This window comes from Strigops habroptila, chromosome 2, assembly GCF_004027225.2.
Source record: "Strigops habroptila isolate Jane chromosome 2, bStrHab1.2.pri, whole genome shotgun sequence".
Classification (NCBI taxonomy): Eukaryota; Metazoa; Chordata; class Aves; order Psittaciformes; family Psittacidae; genus Strigops; species Strigops habroptila.
In genome coordinates this window covers 112,179,862-112,202,071 of record NC_044278.2, presented here as the reverse complement: position 1 = coordinate 112,202,071, position 22,210 = coordinate 112,179,862, and the positions used below count along the sequence as shown (strand labels likewise).

At 48.5% G+C, this 22,210-nt stretch overlaps 1 protein-coding gene across 2 annotated transcripts in view; it reads left to right on the top strand.

Annotated features, from left to right (window-relative positions):
- AMOTL1 (angiomotin like 1) overlaps positions 1–22,210 on the top strand; it is a 55,342-nt gene that overhangs the window by 5,768 nt on the left and 27,364 nt on the right. Inside the window, exons 2-4 of one of the 2 annotated variants that reach the window (XM_030477404.1) lie at positions 6,455–6,601; positions 9,013–9,898; positions 18,235–18,511. In XM_030477404.1, coding sequence (XP_030333264.1) covers positions 6,455–6,601; positions 9,013–9,898; positions 18,235–18,511 — 1,310 coding nt within the window. Of the gene's footprint in view, positions 1–6,454; positions 6,602–9,012; positions 9,899–18,234; positions 18,512–22,210 lie in introns of those variants that run through there. The other variant, XM_030477405.1, reaches the window with a different exon arrangement.

Sequence of the window (22,210 nt, the reverse complement as noted above, 5' to 3'; positions counted from 1 at the left end):
AGCCTAGTGGAGCCGCTTGAGGAATGTGCATCCCTTCCTCCATCGGGTTAATGCCCAGGTAACTGGATGGAAACACTCTGCCTGCATCCTGCCTCTCCTTCGGGGGTGAGCCTGGGATGAGGGAAAACCCCAGCGGATTATTCTAATGCTATAAAACCTGTAAGCATCCAAGATGAAAGAGCTGTGACGGGCACTGTTTGCCCCCACACGCCCGCACCTGATTTCCATGGGGAAGGCGGGAGGTGCAGGCATCCCTGGGGGATCTCCCGGGCAGGCAGACTTGGCTCCGCTCTTCCCTGTATCCATCTGATCTCATGCCAGGCTTGGGAGTTGCTTTCAAGGCGCCTTTGCTTTGCGCTGCTCGTAGCTTTTATGCTTGTCTGCTTTGTTTTTTGCTGAGGGGAAGCGTATATGAAAATCAATGCGTGAAGCTGAAGTTTCAAGGAAAGTGCTTGTCCTTGTAGGCAGTTACCTCTGGATGTGTTAGCACGATTCCTTGGGAGGGATGGGGTTTGGCTGCCTCCATCGCCTTTCCTCGTTAGTCTTGCTAGTGCTTTCTTGGATGAGGCACTCTTTGGAGAGTGAAATGGCAGTACCCGGGATGGGAGACTCCAGGAGCTCTTATCGAGCAAGGGAATAGCACAGCGTGGATCCTGGAGGTAATACTGGGATGAGGATTTCTTTCCCCAGCGCATCAAGCTGTGAAGGGGGGGGGATCAGCTCAGTGAATCCAGCCAGGCAGAGGGGTGAGGCTTCCTTTGGCTCAGATGTGGTAGATCTTCAGCTTTCATGTGGGAAATAAGAGGTGCTGGTGGCTCACATCTGGTGTGCATTATGTGGGTTGGATTTCTGTCCTGCAAGATATTGCTCTGCTCCTGTGAAAATACCAGCGATGCTTGTTCAGTCCTCACGGGGCTCAGGAGCCCTGGCAGCGGATGCGAGGTTCCCAAGCATCATGACGAGGTGTGAGCATGGGTCGGCCACCCCACAAGTGACGTAGAAAACTTGTGCATGGACCAGGGAGCTGCTGATGGGGAACAATCAACATCTGCCTGAGCCCCTGCACCTCATCAGAGCTGGGGCTGCAAAGGAATCCCATCACTGCTGGAGGTACCGAGAGCATCCTTTGTGATGCTGTTAGAAGTGCTGTCTCCGCTTTTTGTACCTAGACCAAGAAGCGCGATGCATGAGTTGTTTTTTTGTGAGCCAAATGAAACTCACATCATCCTCCCAGCCTTGAGAGAGTGGCATGGCTGTGTGGCTGGGGTACAGCAATCCCTCCTCTCAAAACTGGGCTGATGGTCAGGGGGGAAAGTAATGTTCACATGCTGGGATACACAGGAGGTGCATCCAGCCTCAGTGGAGGGTCCCTGTCACCCAGTGGAGGGACTGATGGATCCACCATGGGGAATTCATGGCACAGCCTTTGGGTAGACTCTGGAGCACTTTGACTATCCATTCGTTATATCTTTTTAAGTACTTGTTTTCCTTTCTTGTTGACCTGAGATTCATATGCAGTGACAGGGCAGAGATAATATTTTAAATGTGGAATAAGGTATTTATACTCATTTCTGGCTTGGCTGTGACACAGGAGGACAGATGTGGGCTTGGAAACGATGTCATTTTTGTTCTGTCATTCTTGGACCTCCCTTACAAACTGTGGCAGAGTTTATAGGAAACTATAAAGCTGCCTTACTTAATATTTGATTTCAGATGATTGCTTTGAATGGTATTTGGAACCCTTGGTCTCTTTCAAACCACTCAGTCAGGAGGCTACAAATTAGAAGAGGATTTTTTGGAGGACAGCATTGTGGTTTTGTTTGGTTTTTGGGTGGCAGAGGAGGAGCCATATGTGCCAGCAGGATGGGCTGTGCCGCAGAGCGGTACCCAGGCGGGCAGCAGAGCGTGATGCAGAAACTCATCACCTTGGCGCTGCCTCGAGGTGTTGCCTCTAAATAGCAGCAAACTGTCTTTGCATAACAGGCATTTTATGGTGTTTTACTGAAGTTTATAGTAGTAGTATGGTTTGGCTGTCAGAAAACCATCTTTTCCGACTGTTTTTGAGAGGAGGAAATTTGCTTCTTGGGAGTGCTGTTATTGCTCTAAAAACATGGCTTTCCTGTAATGTCACAGCAATGGGCTTCCTATGAGGTTTTGCTTTAGATCCTTTTCAAAACCAGACTGAAACCACATCAGAAACAGGAAATATTTAAGCGTTGCTCCTCTGTCTCTGGGTCCTTGCTGACTGTCTGGTGTTAATCTTAGCAAATGATTCAGTGAAATAGTTCCGATGAATTGCAGTGCTGTGTAGTAACCCCCCAGGATAACATGTCTGCTTCTGCAGGGTGTAATGCATGTTTATTTAAAATTAAAAGAAAGGAAAACAAATGGATTGGTGTCAAGCATTCACTTAGATGTGGGAGAGTTGGTAGAGATGCAGAAATGAAGGCCTGGAGCAGCTCTCCAATTAAGCAAGGACTGAACCGGGCCAGATGTGGTCATGTCTTACAGGATTGGCTGTAAGAGACACTGGTTATAGAATCACAGAATAGAATATTAGAATCATTTAGGTTGGAAAAGATGTTTAAGATCATCACGTCCAACCTTTACCCCAGGACTGCTAAGTCCACCATTAAACCATGGAATAATAGAATCAGCTAGGTTGGAAAAGACCTTTAAGATCATCAAGTCCAACCACATATCACTAAGGGCCTTGTGTAGACGTTTATATGGCAGTTGAAGATGTAGTGTCTGTGGGCTGGGCTTGTATCCTGGCACACGGGGGGCAAGGGTGCTGGGCTGGCTTTGGGAGGGGGAGAAGAGCAGGCACAGCACAGCAGGCAGCTGCCTGCGGGTGCCTACAGAGGGGATGGGGTCGGCTCTTCTTGGCAGCAGCAGTGACAAAACACAGGGCAGCATCCATGGTTTGTGGCTTAGGACGTTTGGGCTAGATGTGGGTAGAAAGCTCTTCCCTGGGGACATGTCCTTGCAGGGGTGATGGTCTCCAACCTAGGTTGCCCTCAACTGGCTGCTTACCTGTGGTCCCTGGGCACTGCCGCTCTGGCACCAGGATTCAGTTATAACAATGAAAATTGTTCTTTGGTGAGTGTTGTAGAAGAATGGGGAGGCTTGAGGAAGGAGCAAGTGCCTGAGCATCAGACTTGCACCCCAGCAGGGCTGGATATAGCAAACCCTTTCTCTCTGGAGAGGAGAGCTGGGATTTGGGAGGCTCCAGTGACAGCACGGGGGGAAGAAAAAGGCTTGTGCCTTGCTCCAAATGGCTCATGAGGCTTCACTAAGCTTTCAAGTGGTGCGTTATTGCCCGTGGTCTAGATTGTGGCCTCTCGCCAAGCACTGATCTTTCAGCAACTGTTATCTGTTTTACGCATAAACTGGCTTTCAGTGCCAGTTACAGCTGACATTTTATTAAAACCTAATGTGAATGAGCATAAAATACCATTACATCATTTTTAACATCATAAAACATCATTACATCATTTTATGATGTTACCTCAATTTGGGTGCCGCAAAGGGCAGTGGTTTCTGACTGGGTCAGAGCTACTCGGTTTTGACTCTGACATAACAAACATCAGAAGCTGAGCAGTTTGGCTGATATCAGCATTTACCAGTCCTGATTTTAGCAGGTTATTGCTTTGCCACGGCAACCAAAGGCAAGTGGTTAGGTGAGAACTCCAGACCAGTCTGCCATGCTCATTTTCACAAACATATTCAGCTTAGATCTACTCAAGTGAGCAATCTTTCCCTCTTCCTCTCTAAATGTAGATAACTGCCATACACATTCATGCATAATACGAATGGTAAAGTGATGAATTCATTGACATTTTGCAGAAATACCTATTTCCTCTCCTCTGGGCACAGAAGAAAATAGTATCTTCATGCCTATAGAGAAGACAGGCTGGATCCTGCTCTCCTGCTGCCCTGCTCCATGCAAGGGTGTGCGGTTAGCAATGACCTGTATGTAAGGAGAGCAAAGTAACTTTCCTGCCTAATATATGCCAGTAAGCACGCAGTTAGCTGAGCACAAACCAAGCAGTTGGGTTTAATAAGTCCAAGTCATCTGTGGCTGATGGTTTTTCCTGCAGAGCAGAGTGCTGCAGGTCCTTGCGGGCTTCCTGCCCCACCAGGACGGATGGATGCCCTGTTAGGACAGATGGATGCACCACTTTGAGCCCTCCACCTCCTGCTCAAGCAAGTCCCTTGGCAGTGACCAGTGCTGGAGGTCGATGGCCATTCCCTTAGTCTTAAAACCTATGGCAACCAGTGGCATAAGTGGAGAGTGATTCTGCCATGTCCTTGCTGTAGCAGGGTACTTGGGGCCAGAAGATGCTCACCTCCAAGGTTTGGACCTCAAACAGCCTTCTCTTTACAAAAACAAGGTAGTGCTCAGGAAATAAGTAAGAAGTGGAAAATCAAAGAGCCATAGAACAGCCCAGGTTGGAAGGGACCTCAGAAGGTGAGCTGGTCTAACCTTTTGTGGGAAGAGGAGCCTAGATGAGGTTATCTAGTGTGCTGTCCAACCGCATCTGGAAAACCTCCAGTGATGGGAGCTCTACCATGTCCCTGGGGAGGTTATTCTAGTGAATGATTGTTTTCACTGTAAAAAAAAAAATCTTACATTAAGATAAAACCTCTCTTAGTGCAGCTTGTACCCACTGACCCTCATCTTCTTATTGTGGTTTAAGGCCAGCTGGCAACTAAGCACTATCCAGCCGCTTGCTCCCTCCATCCCCAGTGGGATGGGGAGAGAATCAGAAGAGTCAATGAGAAAACTCATGGGCTGAGATAAAGGCAGTTTAATTGATAAGGCAAAAGCTGTGTGTGCAAGCAAAGCAAAACAAGGAATTCATTCACCACTTGCTGTCACAAGCAGGTATTCAGCCATCTCCAGGAAAACAGGGCTTCATCACGCGTAACAGCTACTTGGGAAGACAAGACACCATCAGTCTGCATGTTCCCCCTACCTTCTTCTTCCCTTAGGCTTATATGCTGAGCATGATGCCATATGGTTTGGGATATCCCTTTGGTCAGTTGGGGTCAGCCGTCCTGGCTGTGTCCCCTCTCAACTCCTTGTGCACCCCCAGCTTCCTCTCTGGTGGGGTGGTGTGAGGAGCAGAAAAGGCCTTGGCTCTGTGCAAGCACTGCTCAGCAGTAACTAAAACATCCCTCTGTTATCAGCACTGTTTCCAGCACAAATGCAAAACATTCCCATACCAACTACTGTGAAGAAAATTAGCTCTGCTCCAGCCAAACGCTGTACACTTCTCCATGTAGCGCCTTGTGAAGAGAGAGCCTGTATCCTCTTTTGTAGCTGCAGTACTGAAACACTGTGATGAGGTTGCCCTTCCCCAGCCTTCTCTTATCCAGGGAGAAAAGACCTAACTCTTTTCAGCCTTTCCTCACAGGGCAGGTTTTACTGTCCTTTGATCATCTTTGTTGTCCTCATCTGCAGTTTGTCCATTCTGTTTGTCTTGAATTGTGGGGTCAAGCCAATGGTAAGCATGATGCCATATGGCATGGAATATCCCTTTGGACAGTTGACTGTGTCCCCTCCCAACTCCTTGTGCACCCCAGCCTGCTCTGATGGGGTGGTGTGAGGAGCAGAAAAGGCCTTGGCTCTGTGTAAGCACTGCTCAGCAGTAACTAAAACATCCCTGTGTTATCAGCACTGTTTCCAGCACAAATCCAAACCAGCCCCATACCAACTACTGTGAAGAAAATTAACTCTATCCCAGCCAAAACCAGCACAGGGACTGGTCCAGTCGCCGATGTCTGTGGATTGCAGGAGCTTGGGCGTGCAGCTCCTGTGCAGTCTGTCTGCCAGACTCATTCCCATGGCCCTTCAGCTACATCCTCTCCTCACCATATTAAGAACATCTGGACAAAGTGATTTATAAGCTTTCTCCCTTGATAGCATTGGCTGTATTTTAAGTCTCAGCAATTTTCTGTATTGCTGAACTATTATTCATGAGCAGATTTTGTGGTAAAGCCTTTCCCAGACTTAAGCACTAATGGATGGAATGGGGTCCTCACCTATTCTTCTTTTCTTCTGTTTACCCACTCCCTCTTTCAGTTTTATGCTGCCTCTGTTGGCTTCATGTCCTGGGGCCATGCCTTGATTTGTGAGTTTGTTCCTTGTCACTGTTAGCTCTTATAAGCCTTGCTTTGTACGTGGACTGGGGACCTTGAAGGCCAGGCTGGCTTGGTGCATGAAACAGCACTGATGACTTGATGGCTGCCTCTTGTTCCTCAGAGCTAATGTGTTATTTGGGTGGTGAGGACAGAAGAGGTGGTTTGCTCAGTGGTCTCAGCAGGGCTTCTTAGGCACCTAGCCATGCTCAAGAACATTTATTTTGGACTTCTGTCATAAGCCATGGCTTTATATTTTGTCATTCAGGTGGTTTCTTTACTGACATCCCATTGTTCTTTCCTATAGGCTCCACATCTGTTTGTTACAAGACTACCAGCCCAGTCCAGGTACTGGAAGACACTGGCTTTCTTTACCAGGATCACCAGTTGTTTGCCGGCAGGCATGAAGCTTCTCCACTGACAGCTGAAGCCATCAGTGCCAAAGAAAAAGCTGGTAAGCGTGTGGCCACACTTCCATACAAACCCACCACGTTTAATTCTCTGGAAGTAAATTGAGCAGTTTAGACTATTTACAAATGATATTTACAGAATTGAAGGCCACCTTCTCATCCTCAGTGGAGTCAAAGGGGAGTTACCTTGGACTTGAGTGTTATGACCCACCATCATTTGTCACTTGTGCTTGTGGAGGGTGCAGCGTTTCCGCTTGTCCTTCAGGACAAGGCTGCTCTTCACTGCGCAGCTGGACCAAGGTCCATAGCTTTTTGCTTATGCAGCAGGACCACAGGCAGCCTGTGGAAGGCTTATTCTAATCAATCCTTTTTGGACCTCAGTAATAGGTAACTGAAGTACGTCTCCCACATACAAGGATGTTTACAGATGACTAGCACATCCTTCTGATGTATGATTGAGCTGTCTTGATGGTATGATGCTGGGTTTATCCACTTTTCTCAGGTTTACAGCCTAGTCTGTGAGCTTACTAGTATGTTAGGGAGACTTCTATTGCAGGTCTGCAAAAATGCCCAATTTGGGGAGATTTCTCTCCCCAAATGAGAACATGAGTAAAGCAGTAAGAGTTTGCTGCAACTGCAGGGACATATAAAGTAGATGGATAGTTGGCTGTGGTGCAGACAGGTAGATGGAGGTATGTGTGTGTCCGCATCAGCTCAGGGAGCTAACAGACCGTGTGAAAGCTGGTGGCCAGGCTGCAGTCCCAGCGAGTCAGAAAATGTTGTCTTAGGGAAAGCAGGAGAGGTGTATCTGTAGGGCAGGTGTGCAGTGAAACAGACTCTGAATCTTCTCTCTCCCTCGAGCCCCACAATCATCCTTAAGGCTTTGCTGCAGAATGTCAGTGGAAATGACCTATTCTCATAGTTAAGAGTCAAAGGCTTTTCTTCCCCTCTGTTTCCTGGGTTGTAAGTTATCCCACAGCATGTGCAGTAACTGATGAAACCTCAGGGAAATACCAGACCTCGAGAGAAAGTTTGCTTTTTAACTACTTTCAAACGCCAAAAAACAAATGTAAGTCCTTCTGACAATCCCCTCTGAGAACTGGAAACAGCAGGAGAGAGGAAGTTGCCAAGAATGACCTCAAAATCTGAACTGAAAACAGCACCTCCTCCTTGCCTAGGAACATGGAGGACTGTGTCCAGAGCTGTGGGCTTATTCTCACTTTTGTCCGCACTGGGGTCTTTCAGTAACACTCCTCTGGACTCAGACACCCTTCAGACAGACGTCTTACACCACTTTTGGGATTGGTGTGAGAGGAGAGCTCCAGGAGGAAGAGATTCCAACCTCCCAGCTGTGGTTATATGCTATTAGATGCTTAGCTCTAGGCATTCTCCACTGTATATACAGTGCAAAAGTGGTGCCATTGGCTCTGAAGAATGACTTCAGTAGCCTGTGTTAGGATGGTGTAACTAATCCGTCTGTGCTCTTTTTAAAACGCTGGTGTTACATCTATAACTGTAACTTGTACTCACCTAGCAAAATCACAACAGTGCCTCCCTTAGAAATAGTGTTACTGGCCAGAAGGGACATAGCACTTTTAGGGTAAGATGCCATAGCACAGGTAATTCTTTAATTACACTTTTAGGACCCTTTTATTTTCAGTGTCATTTCATAGTTTTTCTGCAACACATTCTGCATTTTCTGCTGTTGTGGCAGGCACTGCACTGAGGAGGGGATTTGGCTCATCTGATTTTGCCCATCAAAAGTGCAGCCTCCCGTGTGGTATTGCCATACAGGCTGCCTCTGTAAGCCATGCAAGGCATCTCCAGGGGAAAGTCAAACACTGGGGCAGGCTTCCTAGAGAGGTGGTAGATGCCCCAAGCCTGTCAGTTTTTGAGAGGCGTTTGGACAATGTCCTTAACAACATACTTTAAGTTTTGGTTGACCCTGAATTGGTCAGGCAGTTGGACTAGACAGTTGTTGTAGGTCCCTTCCAACTAAAATATTCTATTGTTATTATTCTGTTCTATTCTGTTCTGTTCTAGTCCAGTCCATTCTATTCTCTATTCCATTCCATTCTGTTCTCTATTCCATTCCATTTATATTTTAGAAAAGACCACATTTCCCTATGACATTGCCTGTCTCTCCATTGACTTGGGAGGGCGTGTGGTGCTGTGGGTGTTTGACACATAGGGTATTATGGAGGGAAGGGCTGGGAATATGTTTTTAGGGGTCAGTGCAAACAATTAAGGATGATCTGGGGTGGGGGGATGAGTAGAGAATAGTGCCCTGTCTCCTTTAGTGGCTTCCAGCCATGTTCCCTCTACTCCTGGGGGGACCCTGGCAGGGCAGTGCCCCTGGGTTGCATCCTGGGCACAGGGTGACAGCCATGGGGTGTAGGAGATCCACCCTCCTGGTCAGCCGAGCTAATGGCCACCTCTGTCTCTCCCTGCCCAGCTGAGGAGGCCCTCTGCACCCTGCGCCCGCCCAGCTTCCGCCGGGTCCCAGAGGCGGAGATGCGAGGGGCGGACGAGGTGGCAGCCGGCACCGTCCTGCAGCGCCTGATCCAGGAGCGGCTGAGGTATGGCAACCCCAGCGAGAACATGAACCTGCTGGCCATACAGCACCAGGCGACGGGCAGCGCCGGCCCCTCCAACAGCACTGCCAGCACTCTCTCTTCCGCAGAAAACCTCGCTCCCGAAGAGCCGCCAATGGTCCAGCCATCGGGGCGGCAGGAACCGCAGGGGCAGGAGCACCAGGGGGACGGTGCTGCGATGGAGAAGCAGCCCCGGGCTCCGCAGCCCCCGCATGGCACCGAGGAGCTTCCCACCTATGAGGAAGCCAAGGCTCAATCTCAGTTCTTCCGAGGACAGGCACCGACGGCCACTGCCACCGCGCCGGGGTTTTATGGCACGTCCAGCCAGAAGTCCAGGACGGAGGGGAGGCCGACGGTGAACCGAGCCAACAGCGGGCAGGCGCATAAGGATGAGGCGCTGAAGGAGCTGAAGCAGGGCCACGTCCGCTCGCTGAGCGAGAGGATCATGCAGCTCTCGCTGGAGAGGAACGGCGCCAAGCAGCATCCCCCGGCCCCGGGTGGCACAAAGGGCTTCAAGGCAGCCCCACAGCCCAGCAAAGCCACGGACCCACGGGGCCCGCCGCCCGAGTACCCCTACAAAGGCAAGGCGGCTGCCCCAGGCAGCAAGGCGCAGGAGCATGGGATGTTCTATGGCGAGCAGCCGGCGCAGGATGTCCTCAAGGCTTCCTTCGCTGCCCCGCAGCCCTCTGCCCGGGCAGAGGTGGCCCTGGTCCGGTACCAGCCACCCCCGGAGTATGGAATCAGCAGGTAATGGCCATCGTCAAGGGGGACGGGGTCTGATCCTGCCCTTGCTGGAGGAGCTTCTTCTGGGCTTGAGCCTCATGAACCATGGCCCCTGTGGGCTTCAGCCTTAGGCACACAGTGGGGACATCACACCGTGTGGCTGGGCCCACATGGGATGGGTGGTGGAGGCACCTGCACCTCCAGGAGGGCTGCTAATGTCCTACTTAAACCTTCCCAACAGAGCTCATGGGGGCTTTCACGGTACCGTGCCCCTTCTGCCAGGCCTCCCCGTGAGCACGGGTTTGTTCCAAGGGCATTAAGAATAACCCAGAGTGTTCACTCGCTGTGCACCGATCCCTGTGAGCAGTGCAGGTCCTGCTCAGCGCCCAGGCAGGATGGTGAGCCCATGCAGCGAGGCCTCCCTTTTCCTTGCTGTACCTAAATGCAAGAGCGTCTCTGTCTCATTGCTCCCTTTGACCTCCAAGACAGTATTTTGCTGGATTGGGAAGGCTGGAGTTGTCTGGTGTGAATGTGAGTGGTTTTCATATTGCAAGCTGCCAGGTTGGACAGAGCCTTGGGTGACATGGTCTAGTGTGAGGCGTCCCTGCCCATGGCAGGGGGTTGGAACTGGATGACCTTAAGGTCCTTTCCAACCCAAGCCATTCTGTGATTAGGTCTTTACCGACCCCAAAATCCCCAAAGGTTTTGTTGGTGTTGACTTTAGTTGCACGCACTCGGAGCATGCGTTTGGTGGATGTTGCAAGGCAGTTGTGACAAGCACAGGGCCAGCACTGAGCACCACTGGCCTTCCTCCAGCTACACATGTATTTTGATTACCAGCCTACCACTGTGTGGAGTTTATGCAGTTTTTCTCAGAGGAAGATGGTTTTTTTAAGAGCTCAGCGAAAATCTCTGTTTATGCTAAGAAACAGCTATATGAACCCGAGGGCAACAGGGGCCATGCTTTCCCACAGCCGTTTGCAGTGCTAACAAACATCTCTGGCACCAAGGAGATTCATCCCCACAGAAAAGGAGCTGGTTTGGGGTTTTTTGTCACTGTTGGAAAATGCTGATTCAATACCCACAGAGTCTGTTCTGCTGAGTCCGTGTAAGCGAATGGACTTGGGTGCTGCATGCACTACTTCAGCTAACCAGGAATGGCATTAGTGTCAAGTGGGGAAACTCTTTGTGACTACTTCCAAAACCTTCCCCAGGCGCCTCGTCAGCAAGGTTAAAGCTGAGAAACCGCCTTGATTTCAGTGCAGGTTTCTATGCCAGCAGCACGGGTCAGCCTTACCCCAAGGCTCTGCTGGACCAGCCCTGCAGCTGTGGGGAGAAACCCACTGGTTCATGTGCTCATCGCTTGCCATTTCTCTGCAGCTCTGCTCTGGTACATCCTTGTGCCCATTTCGGGCTGTGTCGCAGAATGGGCTGCCCAGGTCTGGAATGGTTATAAAATGCAGCAAAATATTGTCTGCTCCAAATATTCCTCTCTATGGAGGCAAGTTGCCTCCTGAGGGACATCAGCCCCATCTATGCTAGAGAACAGTGCACAGTCTGAGCACTGAGCACTGCTGGAGGAGAGCCTGGGAGTTGTGTTACGCTGCTGGGTTGCTCCCAAGCGCAAATCTTCCTGTGCCTCTGCTCTTGCTTGCTGCTTCCCCCTTACCTGCGCTCTGGGGAGGCTCACAGCCATCCATCTAACCTTGATAAGAGAGGTCGAGGTAGGGGACTATCCAGTTGCATAAGGTTAATGGAAGAGTAGGGTTTGGGGAAGCTGTTTGTTCTGTTAGAGGAGCAAGCAAAGTGAGAAATTCCAGCTTTCATCTCCCTGGGAGGGCCTGGGGAAGAAGTTGGTGGGAGCAGAGCTTTCCCAATGGTCAGATGGGAATCTTATATGTCCCAGCATCTCCTTCCCTCTGTTCTCGCCATTTATTTCCCCAGGATGGGATCGTTCCCATCTTGGCATCCTCTGGACAGGGACTATGCAAAAGGATTCTGTCTTCTGGGAAACTGAGAAGCACAGAGCTGCATAGGTCTAGGGGGAGCACCCACAGATACCAGGGTTGGGATAGACCTGTAAGGTCACCGACACCCCATTCCCCTCCAGTCCTTCTGTGATGAGGGAAATATGGCTGGGAACCCAGAAATGCTCGCAGGGAGCTGTTGGAGGAGATGGGATAACTGCAGCTGCTGCTTAACTTGATTTTTTCACTTGGCTTTTTCTTTGCTTGTGGCTGGTTTTAAAGGGAATGTTGCCGTTACAATCACCATGGGGAGATCTCGCAACTTTACTGTAAATCTCATGAGATTTGGTATTGTCCTGAAGACCTCCTAAAGTCATATGATGCAGCAGTAATCTCAGCATTTATATAAATTAGACTTAGTGACCTCTGCGTTATGGACATCATGATTGCAGAGCGCAGCTTGAACCCTGCAGCTTAAAAGGCATAAAAACCAGAAAGCAAATAAAAAGGAACCAATATTTGTTCCTGTTTTAAAATATCTGTATTTTTAAGCCAGTTGCCTGATGCATGGGGCGCTGACTCACAGTTTCTGAATGCTTTAAGTTGGCCAAGTGTAATAATCTTTAGAAAACCTTTCCTTTCCTAGATGTGCAGCTATTACTGAATGGTGTCTTTGCCTACTTGCCTTAGGTGCATGTTCAGAGAGTTGCAGCTTGTCAGGTAAAAGGGCTTGGAAATAATCTCATTTAATCTTTTGCCCAATGCCCTGAATTAATTCCATTTTGTGAAACATTCAGTTCTGGTGATTATACCAGAACTGACACTCTCTGTCCGGAGAATCCATCACAGCCTTTACAGGCTTGTTCCACTAGCTAATTGCCATCTCTGGCGCAGTTCTGCATCTTCGTTTTAGTCTGTATTTTCTAGTTACCAGTTGGGATTTTGCAGTATCTTTGTCAGATACAGTGAGGAGCCCTGTGCTATTGGTCCTTTAATGCATTTAACAGATGGAGCCTGGAGCCCCGTAATTATTTCGCTGCTGTCAAAACCCCTTTTTTCACTGTGGAAAGCTAATTTGGACACCACTGCAGCACCAGAAGTTAATCTGATATAACATCACCTCTGCAATGCGACTCAGTGTTCCTCATTTCTGTAGGTAATTACACTTGCCATTTCAGACACTGGCACCCCATCCAGCTCCCCATCCAGCTTGTTATCTGGCTGGGCATGATAGGGTAGTCATAGCCCAGAGGAGGATTTTCCGCCCTTTTACTGTAACTTATTGCTACAGTATTAAATTGCTGTATTTATTCTTGGGTAGATGAACTTGGACCTGCTCAAGTTCATATTGTTTCTCTGTGCCCTGCTTAAGCAGTAATCCAGATCACTCAATGCAATGAATCCTCTTCATTGCTTCCAGCAGCCCTTGTCAGGTCCTGGTGTCTTTTATCCACAATGATTTCTTCCTGTTAGTGCTGGCAAGACTTGGTCCAGCTTCTTTGGGGGTGATTACATCAAGATTTGCAGGGGAAAATCATCATCTGATAATTTTGATAAAAAGCATATAATGCAGCTGAAGCCTTGAACTTGAAACACCACTGCTTGTTGAGGGGACTTCATTCGTGGCTACATGCAGAAGTCAATCAAGCAGGCACCTTTTAATACTGCTTTAATCCGTGCATTTTAAAAGACAGCTTGCAATTGAATCATAAAGCTGGGCTGTTTTTAAAGATACCCCAATTTTTTTATGTGCCTCATAAAATCCCACCCTGCCTGGAGATAGAAGCCTATGTTTAGCTGCCGGATAGCCTGTGGCTTCTCTGGTTATTTGTGCATTAACCCCCCACACACATTACCGCTGTTTTCAGACAACCTGTTGATATTTAGTCATTCAGCCACATGTCTGTGGCCGCTGAGGGGACTACAAGGAGCTCCTTTTCCTCCCCGAGACACCCAGGCGGGTGTGCTGGCAGTGAGGCCGAGACCAGGGATGTCACACCCAAGCTGCCTTCTGCAGGCATTTCTCTGAGGATAGCCCAAAAACATGAGCGTGGGTCGGAGGCTGCACTTCCAGCTGACATGGATGCTGGCAGCCCTGCAGAAGAACTTTGTGTCCTCTCCTTCTGGTCTAATCTGCCTTTCATTCAAGTAAGTGAAAGAGAAGTGAAGCTGTTTCCACAGCTTGGTGGTGCCTAGGTCATTTCTCCTTACCCGATTGGTTCCTCTAGGAGTGCAGAGGCTGAGGAAGGCACGTTTTCCTTTGCTGAAGGTCAGGTGGGCTTTAGAAAGACTATCTGTTCTGAGTGTGGATCCCTGTAGATCCCTGTGAAGAAATACTATATCCTGTCTCTTAACTACAGCAGATATGTTTAATACAGTGTGTGTCTTTTCAGATGAAAATTTTGCTTAGAGATGCAAGTCCAAGTGTCCAAAATGGGTTTTGAAACATACCTTTGTGTTTACAAGGTGCTGCAACTATTGCTGATTCTGTAAGCCAGAGGATAGCATGAGGGCTATGACTTGGCTATGGAAAGTCTTCTCCCATTTCTGTCTGTATCAGCATTTAACAATGGGTCTATAACTGTGTTTCCTTGCACCATGGCCATCAGGCTGGGCTTGCTGACTTTCCCACTGTCCTATCTTTTCCCTGCACGGTGACAACACTGACTCCTCTCTTATTGTCAGCTCCAAAGAATAGCATTTGAAGTCATCTTCATGACTGCAGAAATCGTATCTGAAGTCAGGTAGACACCTGGGTCTGAGGTTAGTGTGCAGACTCAAAGCTCACAGTCAGTGGTCAGGATAAGCACCTTTTACGCACTTTTTACTCTCACTGTAAGTTAAAAGTCTGAGGCAGCTTCGGAGAGCTGCACCCCAGGAATGCCTTCTCTTCACCGACTAGCTAGACTAGAGCATCCATGGTGAATGTGTGAACTTGCGAGATGAAGTCCCTTGGGGGAGGGTCTTCGAGAGATGAAATAGGCCATGCTGCCCTAGAGGCAGAGCATTCAGAGAAAGATGAGCTAAATAGGTTAGAGGAGGGCATTTTAATTACGAGTGTAGATGCCATGTTGTACAAAGTCCTTCCTCCACTGGCTGCTCTCCCTCCTTACGTAGAGGAGAGCCGCATTGTACCTGTAGCAGGGCAGAGGTGGACTTTCCTTTCAGGAATATTTACCTACATTTTCCTTTTATTACTTCTTAATACTGCCCTGCTTCATTGAACAATAGCTCTAACTTATTTATGATTTCCTGGTGGTCTACAGCAAGTGGACTTTACCATTAATTGTCCTTTCAAGGTTTCTTATTCCTACATACAGCTACAATTTCCTCCAGAACTCCTCTGTGTCTGTCATCCTTGCTCCCAGGGGCTCCGGTATAAGAGGTGTATTAAGACCATGCCTAAACTTTGAGGCTTGGGGTGGCCTTGCTGAATTCTGAGGGATTTCTCAGAAAGTGAGGTCCATGGTCAAGTATTTTGCTGAAGGCACTGTGTTGCAAGCTATATATAGTGGGTATTACATATATCACAAGCTATACATCACTGAAAAGAGAGAGTGCAGTCTAGTGGCCCTAGCATGCCTGGTGCTCTCTATTTAGAAAGCTGGTTTCCTTAGTTTTTTTCTTCTCTCCGTTGCCTTGCAGAAGTATATAAGAGCCCTACTTCTAAAATAACATCAACAAAAGACGTATGTTTTCAATAGAAATGTAGCTGGAGTGTCTAAAACTCATAATGTTCATGCTTCTAAGAAGGATGATTTTTGATGAAAATGTGTTTGCTGGAAGATTTTAACCTGCTCTAACGCAGAGCAAGATCAACATTTAAAATACCATAGAAGCATTTTGAGAATGTCATTCTTTACTAAGCCCAAAGGAGCTCAGGATAATCCTGATTGCTTCATTTCTTTGGAGCTTTACATGAGAGGTTGGATGTGAACTAAGCTGATGCTATAACTCTCCTGCTTCTATAAATGTTGATTTGCTAACGTGAATTGCTGTGCTGATTTTATTGCATATACACTCAGAGATTTTGCAGTTGGCTAAATCAGAATTAAACTGGGACAGATTAAACAAGGAAGAGGGAAGTCAGAAACATGTTCATTATGTTGAGCAGCTGTGGTTCAAAGGCATAACGTGGATTGTGCCTGTTCAGTTTTCCAAGCTGGAAAACGCTTTGGAGAATCTCTCCTGCGGCCCTGGCTATTGAGAGTCTGGTGCCTGACTGCTGCTACAAGGTGTAAATCTTTAGTAGCTCAGTAAGTGGTTTGCAGGTCAAGAAAATGGAGATCCCAGGGAACTTTTCTCCCTCTGTAGTGTAAAGCTTGACAGACTGAAGGGTATGTGAAAAGGTTAAACTGATGGGAGGTTGAGGTTTCCCAAACAGACAGTGTCAAGAGTTCCTGCAAGCATTTAAATGGTGTATCTATGACCAAAGATAATAACAAAGAAAATTATCTGTATCTCTACTGGTTTAGATTCAGAGATCAATTTAATTACATTGCTTTAAGCTATTTCCATAAAGAAGTGAGAAAATCTGTACCAGTAGTAAATCTGTGTCTTTGTAGTGGTATAACTGTGTCCAGACAGCCAGGCTTTTATCTGCATAAAGTCAGCCGTGGCCTCTATTTTGGTAAAGCACTGATGAGGTGCTGTGTGCATGACTGCATTTGCATGTTCTTGTGGAGCATCTTTTGCATCGTGAGTGACATCCCTCACTTCTGGTGTTCTTTATTGTTCAGATTTTTGAGAAAAAAAATATTCCAGTCCCACAATGGGTGTGGAATTCCTTGCTGGGTTTTACACACAGTGTGGAATTCCTTGCTGGGCTTTACACACTGGAGCACCAGAAGGAAAGGGGTAATGGTGTGAGAGCTGTGCCCATGGTGGGGCACATGGCTCATTGGACTTACTGGCCCACATGGCCTCAGATCACCAGGCACTGCTAAGAGACATGGTTTGGGTCTAAGGAAGGACTGGTTGCTTTTAGGGCAGGCTTTAAAATTACCTTCACTTTTCATCTTGTTGTGCTGCAGCTGAAGGCAGTGACAGGTTATTGTTAGTAGAATTAGGCCAATGCTGAGAGTTTTTGACCCCCTCCCGCTTTGAGAAGCCAGGTAGGTGCTGAAGACAATGGTAATCATATTGTGTATTTATATAGCACAAAATCTTCTGTCTGAAAGATAGCATTCAAGGATCTTTGAGGCCAAATGAGGTAAATACATGTGTTCAATAAATCTACTACCTTGTGTAGGGTACAGAAATAAAGGCAGCAGTATCTACAGCTTGTGGTTAAGCTAAAATACAACTCTCAAAAGGCGCTCGATTGTGGACTTCAGGTGGGATCCAGCAGCCAGCTTATTTTCCAGCCAAGCTGGGCTCTGGCACAGACGTCCTGCACGGTCTGGGTTGAGGCTGTTAGACAAGTGTGGTGTAGAAATTCCACAGTTTTGGCATCTGGGCTGAGAAGTGGCTCAGGCTGTGCACAGCGGGGCTCTGCATGGAGCTGCTCACCCTGGCCCGGGCTCTGAAGATGCCTGTGCAGTGGATGGAGATGGACTGTTCCTTGCCGGAATTTCCCCCTTTTGAAACAGGGGCTGTCTCCTTTCTTGAGCTCACAGCCACAGGGTCACCCTCACTGCTAGGACATCCTCCTGGGTTATCCTCCAGCCACTGCAAATTGTGACTGGGTGGATTAAAGAGCCCCCACCATCGCGAAGCCTAGCCCGCAAGCAGATCCTCCACCAGTTCACTTCTTATCCTTCCCCAACATGAGCCTGGTGGGTGATGGGTGCCAGTAGTCGGGGAGTAACACAATGAGGTCTCGCAGTAGAAGATGGCTTTCGTGGCTCGCTGTGACTGACTGGGGCTATGCCTCCAGCAGCTCGGCAGCAGCCCTTCGCTTTGGTGCTTGCTGAAGCCGCGCGGGGATGCTGCTTCGCTCACATCACTTCCTTTCGCCTCCCAGTTCAACCCATCAGCCGGTCTCGCTCCAGGCAGGGAGCGGTGTTCCAAGGGTGAGTAATGCATCCCTTGTGTTTCCTTCGAGCCCGCCGGCTTATGCTGCTCAGCAGTGGGGTTTGTGGCAAGGGGGGGCAGGGAGGGGCTGGCTGCCTGGTGAAATATTAGCTGCTCACCTAGGCAAAAACGCCGCTTTCCAGTCAATGCTTCCTTTATCCCTTCATGCCAGATGTATACATCACTGTCAAGAGCCGGTGAGGAGACAATTTACCCAGTGCCTGCTGTGATTGTTGGTATTTAGGGGTGACTGAGGACCGGAATCACAACCGCACGCTTACAACTATTAATAAACCGAGCAGTCATCGGGCGACAGCTCCTGCACGCGTTTCGAGGGCGCGTGGCTCTAACGCCTCCCCCATGTGTGCTTCCCCACAGCCGACAATGCCAGCCGCCCTTCCCGCCGCCGCCGGCCCAGCAGCACAGCCCCATGTCCTCGCAGGCCACCGCTGCCACCGGCCCCCTGCTCCCGGGCACCTTGCCCCCGCTGCCAGCCCCTGCCCAGGCACCGACACCGCCGGGCCAGCAGCTAACACCCGATGCCTTCGCCATCGTGGAGCGGGCGCAGCAGATGGTAGAGATGCTGTCCGAGGAGAACCACGTGCTGCGGCAGGAGCTGGAGGGCTACTATGAGAAGGCAGACAAGCTGCAGAAGGTATGTGAGAAGTGGGGATGGCGCCTGGGCAGGCAGCCGTCTTGGTGCTTCTGCATGTGGGTCTCCCAGACTGTTCTTCATAGTCATGTCACTGCAGTGGTGATGCACCAGTGGCTGTCTCTTAACCATTGCCTCTCCATTGTGGTCTCCCACAAGTGTAATCCTGTGCCCTATGGCATGTGGGCTTTCCTGCCTTTAGGGCAACCCATCATATGTGTCTCAGTTGGAGACTTTCCACTTTCGTCCTTCTGTGTTGGCCTCACCAGAGCTTTCCCTGGAAGTGTCCCATGGGAAGAGGCTGCTCCTGGTGCAGCTGAGTCCTGCACCATCTGTGCAGGGGGTAGAGCTGCTGGTGAGAAGCATTTGAAGAGCATGGCCACATCTGTCCTGAGCGGTCTTGTCCGCCACAATAGGCTCGTGTGGCGCTCCAGGCTCTTTGGAAGTGTAACAGCCATCGGTTGGGTTGCCCGTTGTTTGGAAATGAGTTAACTTGATTGTCTCAGAGGCTTTCAGTGACTGCTGTATGGGTTCCTAAGGGCTGATTAGTGTTAGATACCCACCTTTGAACACGTTGGTTCAAAAAGCACTGCTCCCTTATCTGAAAGAACCACTTGGTAAAGATTTTGCAAAGAGATCCTGCCAAGAGGTGTTTTCTGTATGCAAGCTGGCATTTGCAGTGGAGAAGGCTGATGTCTTCTGTGCTGCCCCGGTGACAAGATAAAGAGTCAAATCAAATGAAGTAAAAGTTGCTTAAAACTGAGACCTCGCTGAAGGCAAAGCAGAGAGGCTCCCCAGATCTGCTGGCTTTGGGTCCCAAGGGCCCAGACCAAATAAGTTATTTAGGATCCTACACTGCCATTTTATTTATGTCTTCCCACTGCTTATACACAAATGGGCTTAGGCTGCATGTCTTTTCTCTCTGAGTTTAGGAGTCTAAATAGGAGCTCAGGTTTTTCTATGGTGTGTGAGATCAGGGTGCTCTTGGAGACACCCTTCATGGAGAAGAGACAGCTCTGAGAGACCGTTTTCCCGGGTTAGGAAAAAAGACCTGTTGTTTGGTAGCTGCTGTCGACTTTTCAGCCTCTTCCTCTGCAACCAGACGACTGGAGTTTATTCACAGAACTTCCTAAATTTCATTAAGAGATTTTTGCAGCCACATTAGCTATTAGTGAAGATGTCTGCAAAGATGTTAATGCTGACTTCCCTGTGGCCTTCGTGGGCAAAAAGAAATATTCCAGCTATTAACTTTACAAAAGCTGCGTTGTTCAGTTAAAGGTATTTGAGTGCGATGCCCTAAAAATGTTCCAGTTTCCTTTTACGCTCTTGGAAATGGCTCTTTCTTTATCTTGGATGCCCCATGAGTCAATTGCATCAGACACCAACAGAAAGGTATTCAAGCATGGGCTGAAATCTCACTTCAGTCAACAGTGTGGACTCGAGTCCCATTGACTTTGGGGGAATGTAAGCGGAGTATTAAAGTGAAACACATGTTCAAGTGCATTCTTTCTTCAGAAAAACATCCTGAACCAAAGCCTTAAGACACAGTATCCCTCCCATGCTGGTTTTAATGTGTTTGACCACAGGCCAGGGCAGGTCCTCCTCTGTTCCCACAGTTTCAGCTGAACATCACTTCTGAAAACGTGACAATGAGTTAAATTACATACTTCGGGTGTGAAAATTCTTCCCTCTTGTTGGAAGCGGAAGGGTCATGAAGAGTACTTCTGATTTGTCTGTATGTAGCAATTTTATTCTAGGTAGGGCCACTCTCCCATCACCTTCATTCATTAGAGAATAGGAGAAATTAGGAAATCAGCTTGATGTGGAAGGCTCCCTGGGTGTTTGTATGAACACATCAGCCCTGAGGGTTGTCAAATTCTCTGTTGTGTCTGAACAGACTTTTTGCAGAGAGGTACAAGGTGGTGATTCATCCCTGTGCTGTTTGACGAGCTGTCTGGTTTTCTTACCTAAAAAGCTTCTGGGGGGAAGAAGGCTCATGCACGTTTAATTTTGAGCTCTTTTTTGCAAAGTCAAAGCATTAATTTCTCTTTCTTTGCTGCTGTTTTTCTGTTGGAGGGTGTTACCTTGCTGAAGTTTAATTGCCAGGCTGGGCTGGCTCTTCTTCCCCATGCTGTGTGTGTGGGTTGTTCAAGTGGGTCGGCTCTAGGAGCTCCCAGGCAGAGAAGAGGCTGAACTGTTTTTTCCCCTCCAGAGAGCAAAGGAAGGAAATCCCAGAGCTGCTGAGAAACACCAACACAATTTACGGCTGTTCTTCTGCTCTCCTGTAATTTTGTTCAGTGCTGATTTCTCTTCCTGCAGCAAGGCCTTGCTTCCAGGGCTGTGGGAGACTTGTGTGGTGATGTGTTTTGGGAAATAACAGCAGATAATGGGCAGAGCAGAGCCCATGTGGTAACCAGCAGCATTGGGCAGGACTGTTGGGCTGTGGAAACCCCCTGTGTGTTGGCAAATCTGCTTCACTGTGGTAGGAGCTCACTTCATTGTGGTGGAGCAGGCATCTTCTCCTGCAGATAGTGGCTCACCCAGGAGAGGGAAGGTGTGGAAACCAAAGGGGGTCAGGGCACCCAGCTAGGAACAGTGGTTTCTGGTTGGGATCATGTACTTAAGGATTCAGGAAAGTGCTTTAAAAATTATTTGTGCTAAGCCAAACCTTCCTTTCAAGGAGAAAGAATCTCAATCTGCTTAAATGGTCAAGGAGAGCAGCGTGAGGTAGCTTGAGTATAGCCTCTAACTACTTAGAGGAAGAGAAAACTGCTAGTGGAGGTCGCGCTGATCTAAAAAAGAAGCCGTAACAGAATGAAGTAGCTAAAACTGTGCAGTAACTGGAGTAGCTAATCAATGTCACTTTTATTCTGGAAAATGCACATGAAACTGATTTTTCATCGTAGGTCATAGTCATAGAATAGAATAGACTGTTTCAGTTGGAAGGGACCTACAAGCGATCATGTAGTCCACCTGCCTGACCGGTTCAGGGCTGAAAAGTTAAAGCATGTTATTAAGGACATTGTCCAAATGCCTCTTAAACACTGACAGGCTTGGGGCATCAACCACCTCTCTAGGAAGCCTGTCCCAGTGTTTGACCACCCTCTCGATAAGGAAATGCTTCCTAATGTGCAGTCTAAACCTCCCTTGGCACAACTTTAAACTATTCCCGCATGTTCTGTCACTGGGTACTAGAGAGCAGAGATCAGCACCTCCCTCTCCACTTCCCCTTCTCAGGAAGCTGTAGAGAGCAATGAGCTCACCCCTCAGCCTCATCTCTCCAAACTAGACAAACCCTAGAGTCCTCAGCTGCTCCTCGTAGGACACTCCTTCCAGCCTTTTCACCACCTTTGTTGCCCTCCTCTGAATGCATTCAAGGACCTTCACATCCTCCTTAAATGGTGGGGCCCAGAACTGCAGAAGAAGGTCAGACTCCTTGATGAGGCTTTGTGCAAGCTTGCATTGCCAGCCTATGAGGAAAAAGAAAACTTACTGACTTTTTCTGAACCACAGTAAGGCTTAGTTTGAATTTCAAACAGCTTTGGATTCATGCAGCGTTCCTCCAAGTGTGCTGTTCTTGTGGTGGAAACACACTTGGTGTCTGGCCATGCCGCAGCAGGGTGGGGAAGAAGGACCTGCTTTTCTAGATGTGGTTAGGGAAAATGTAACGGGGCTTCCTGGAGCTCCTGCTTTAAAAAGACT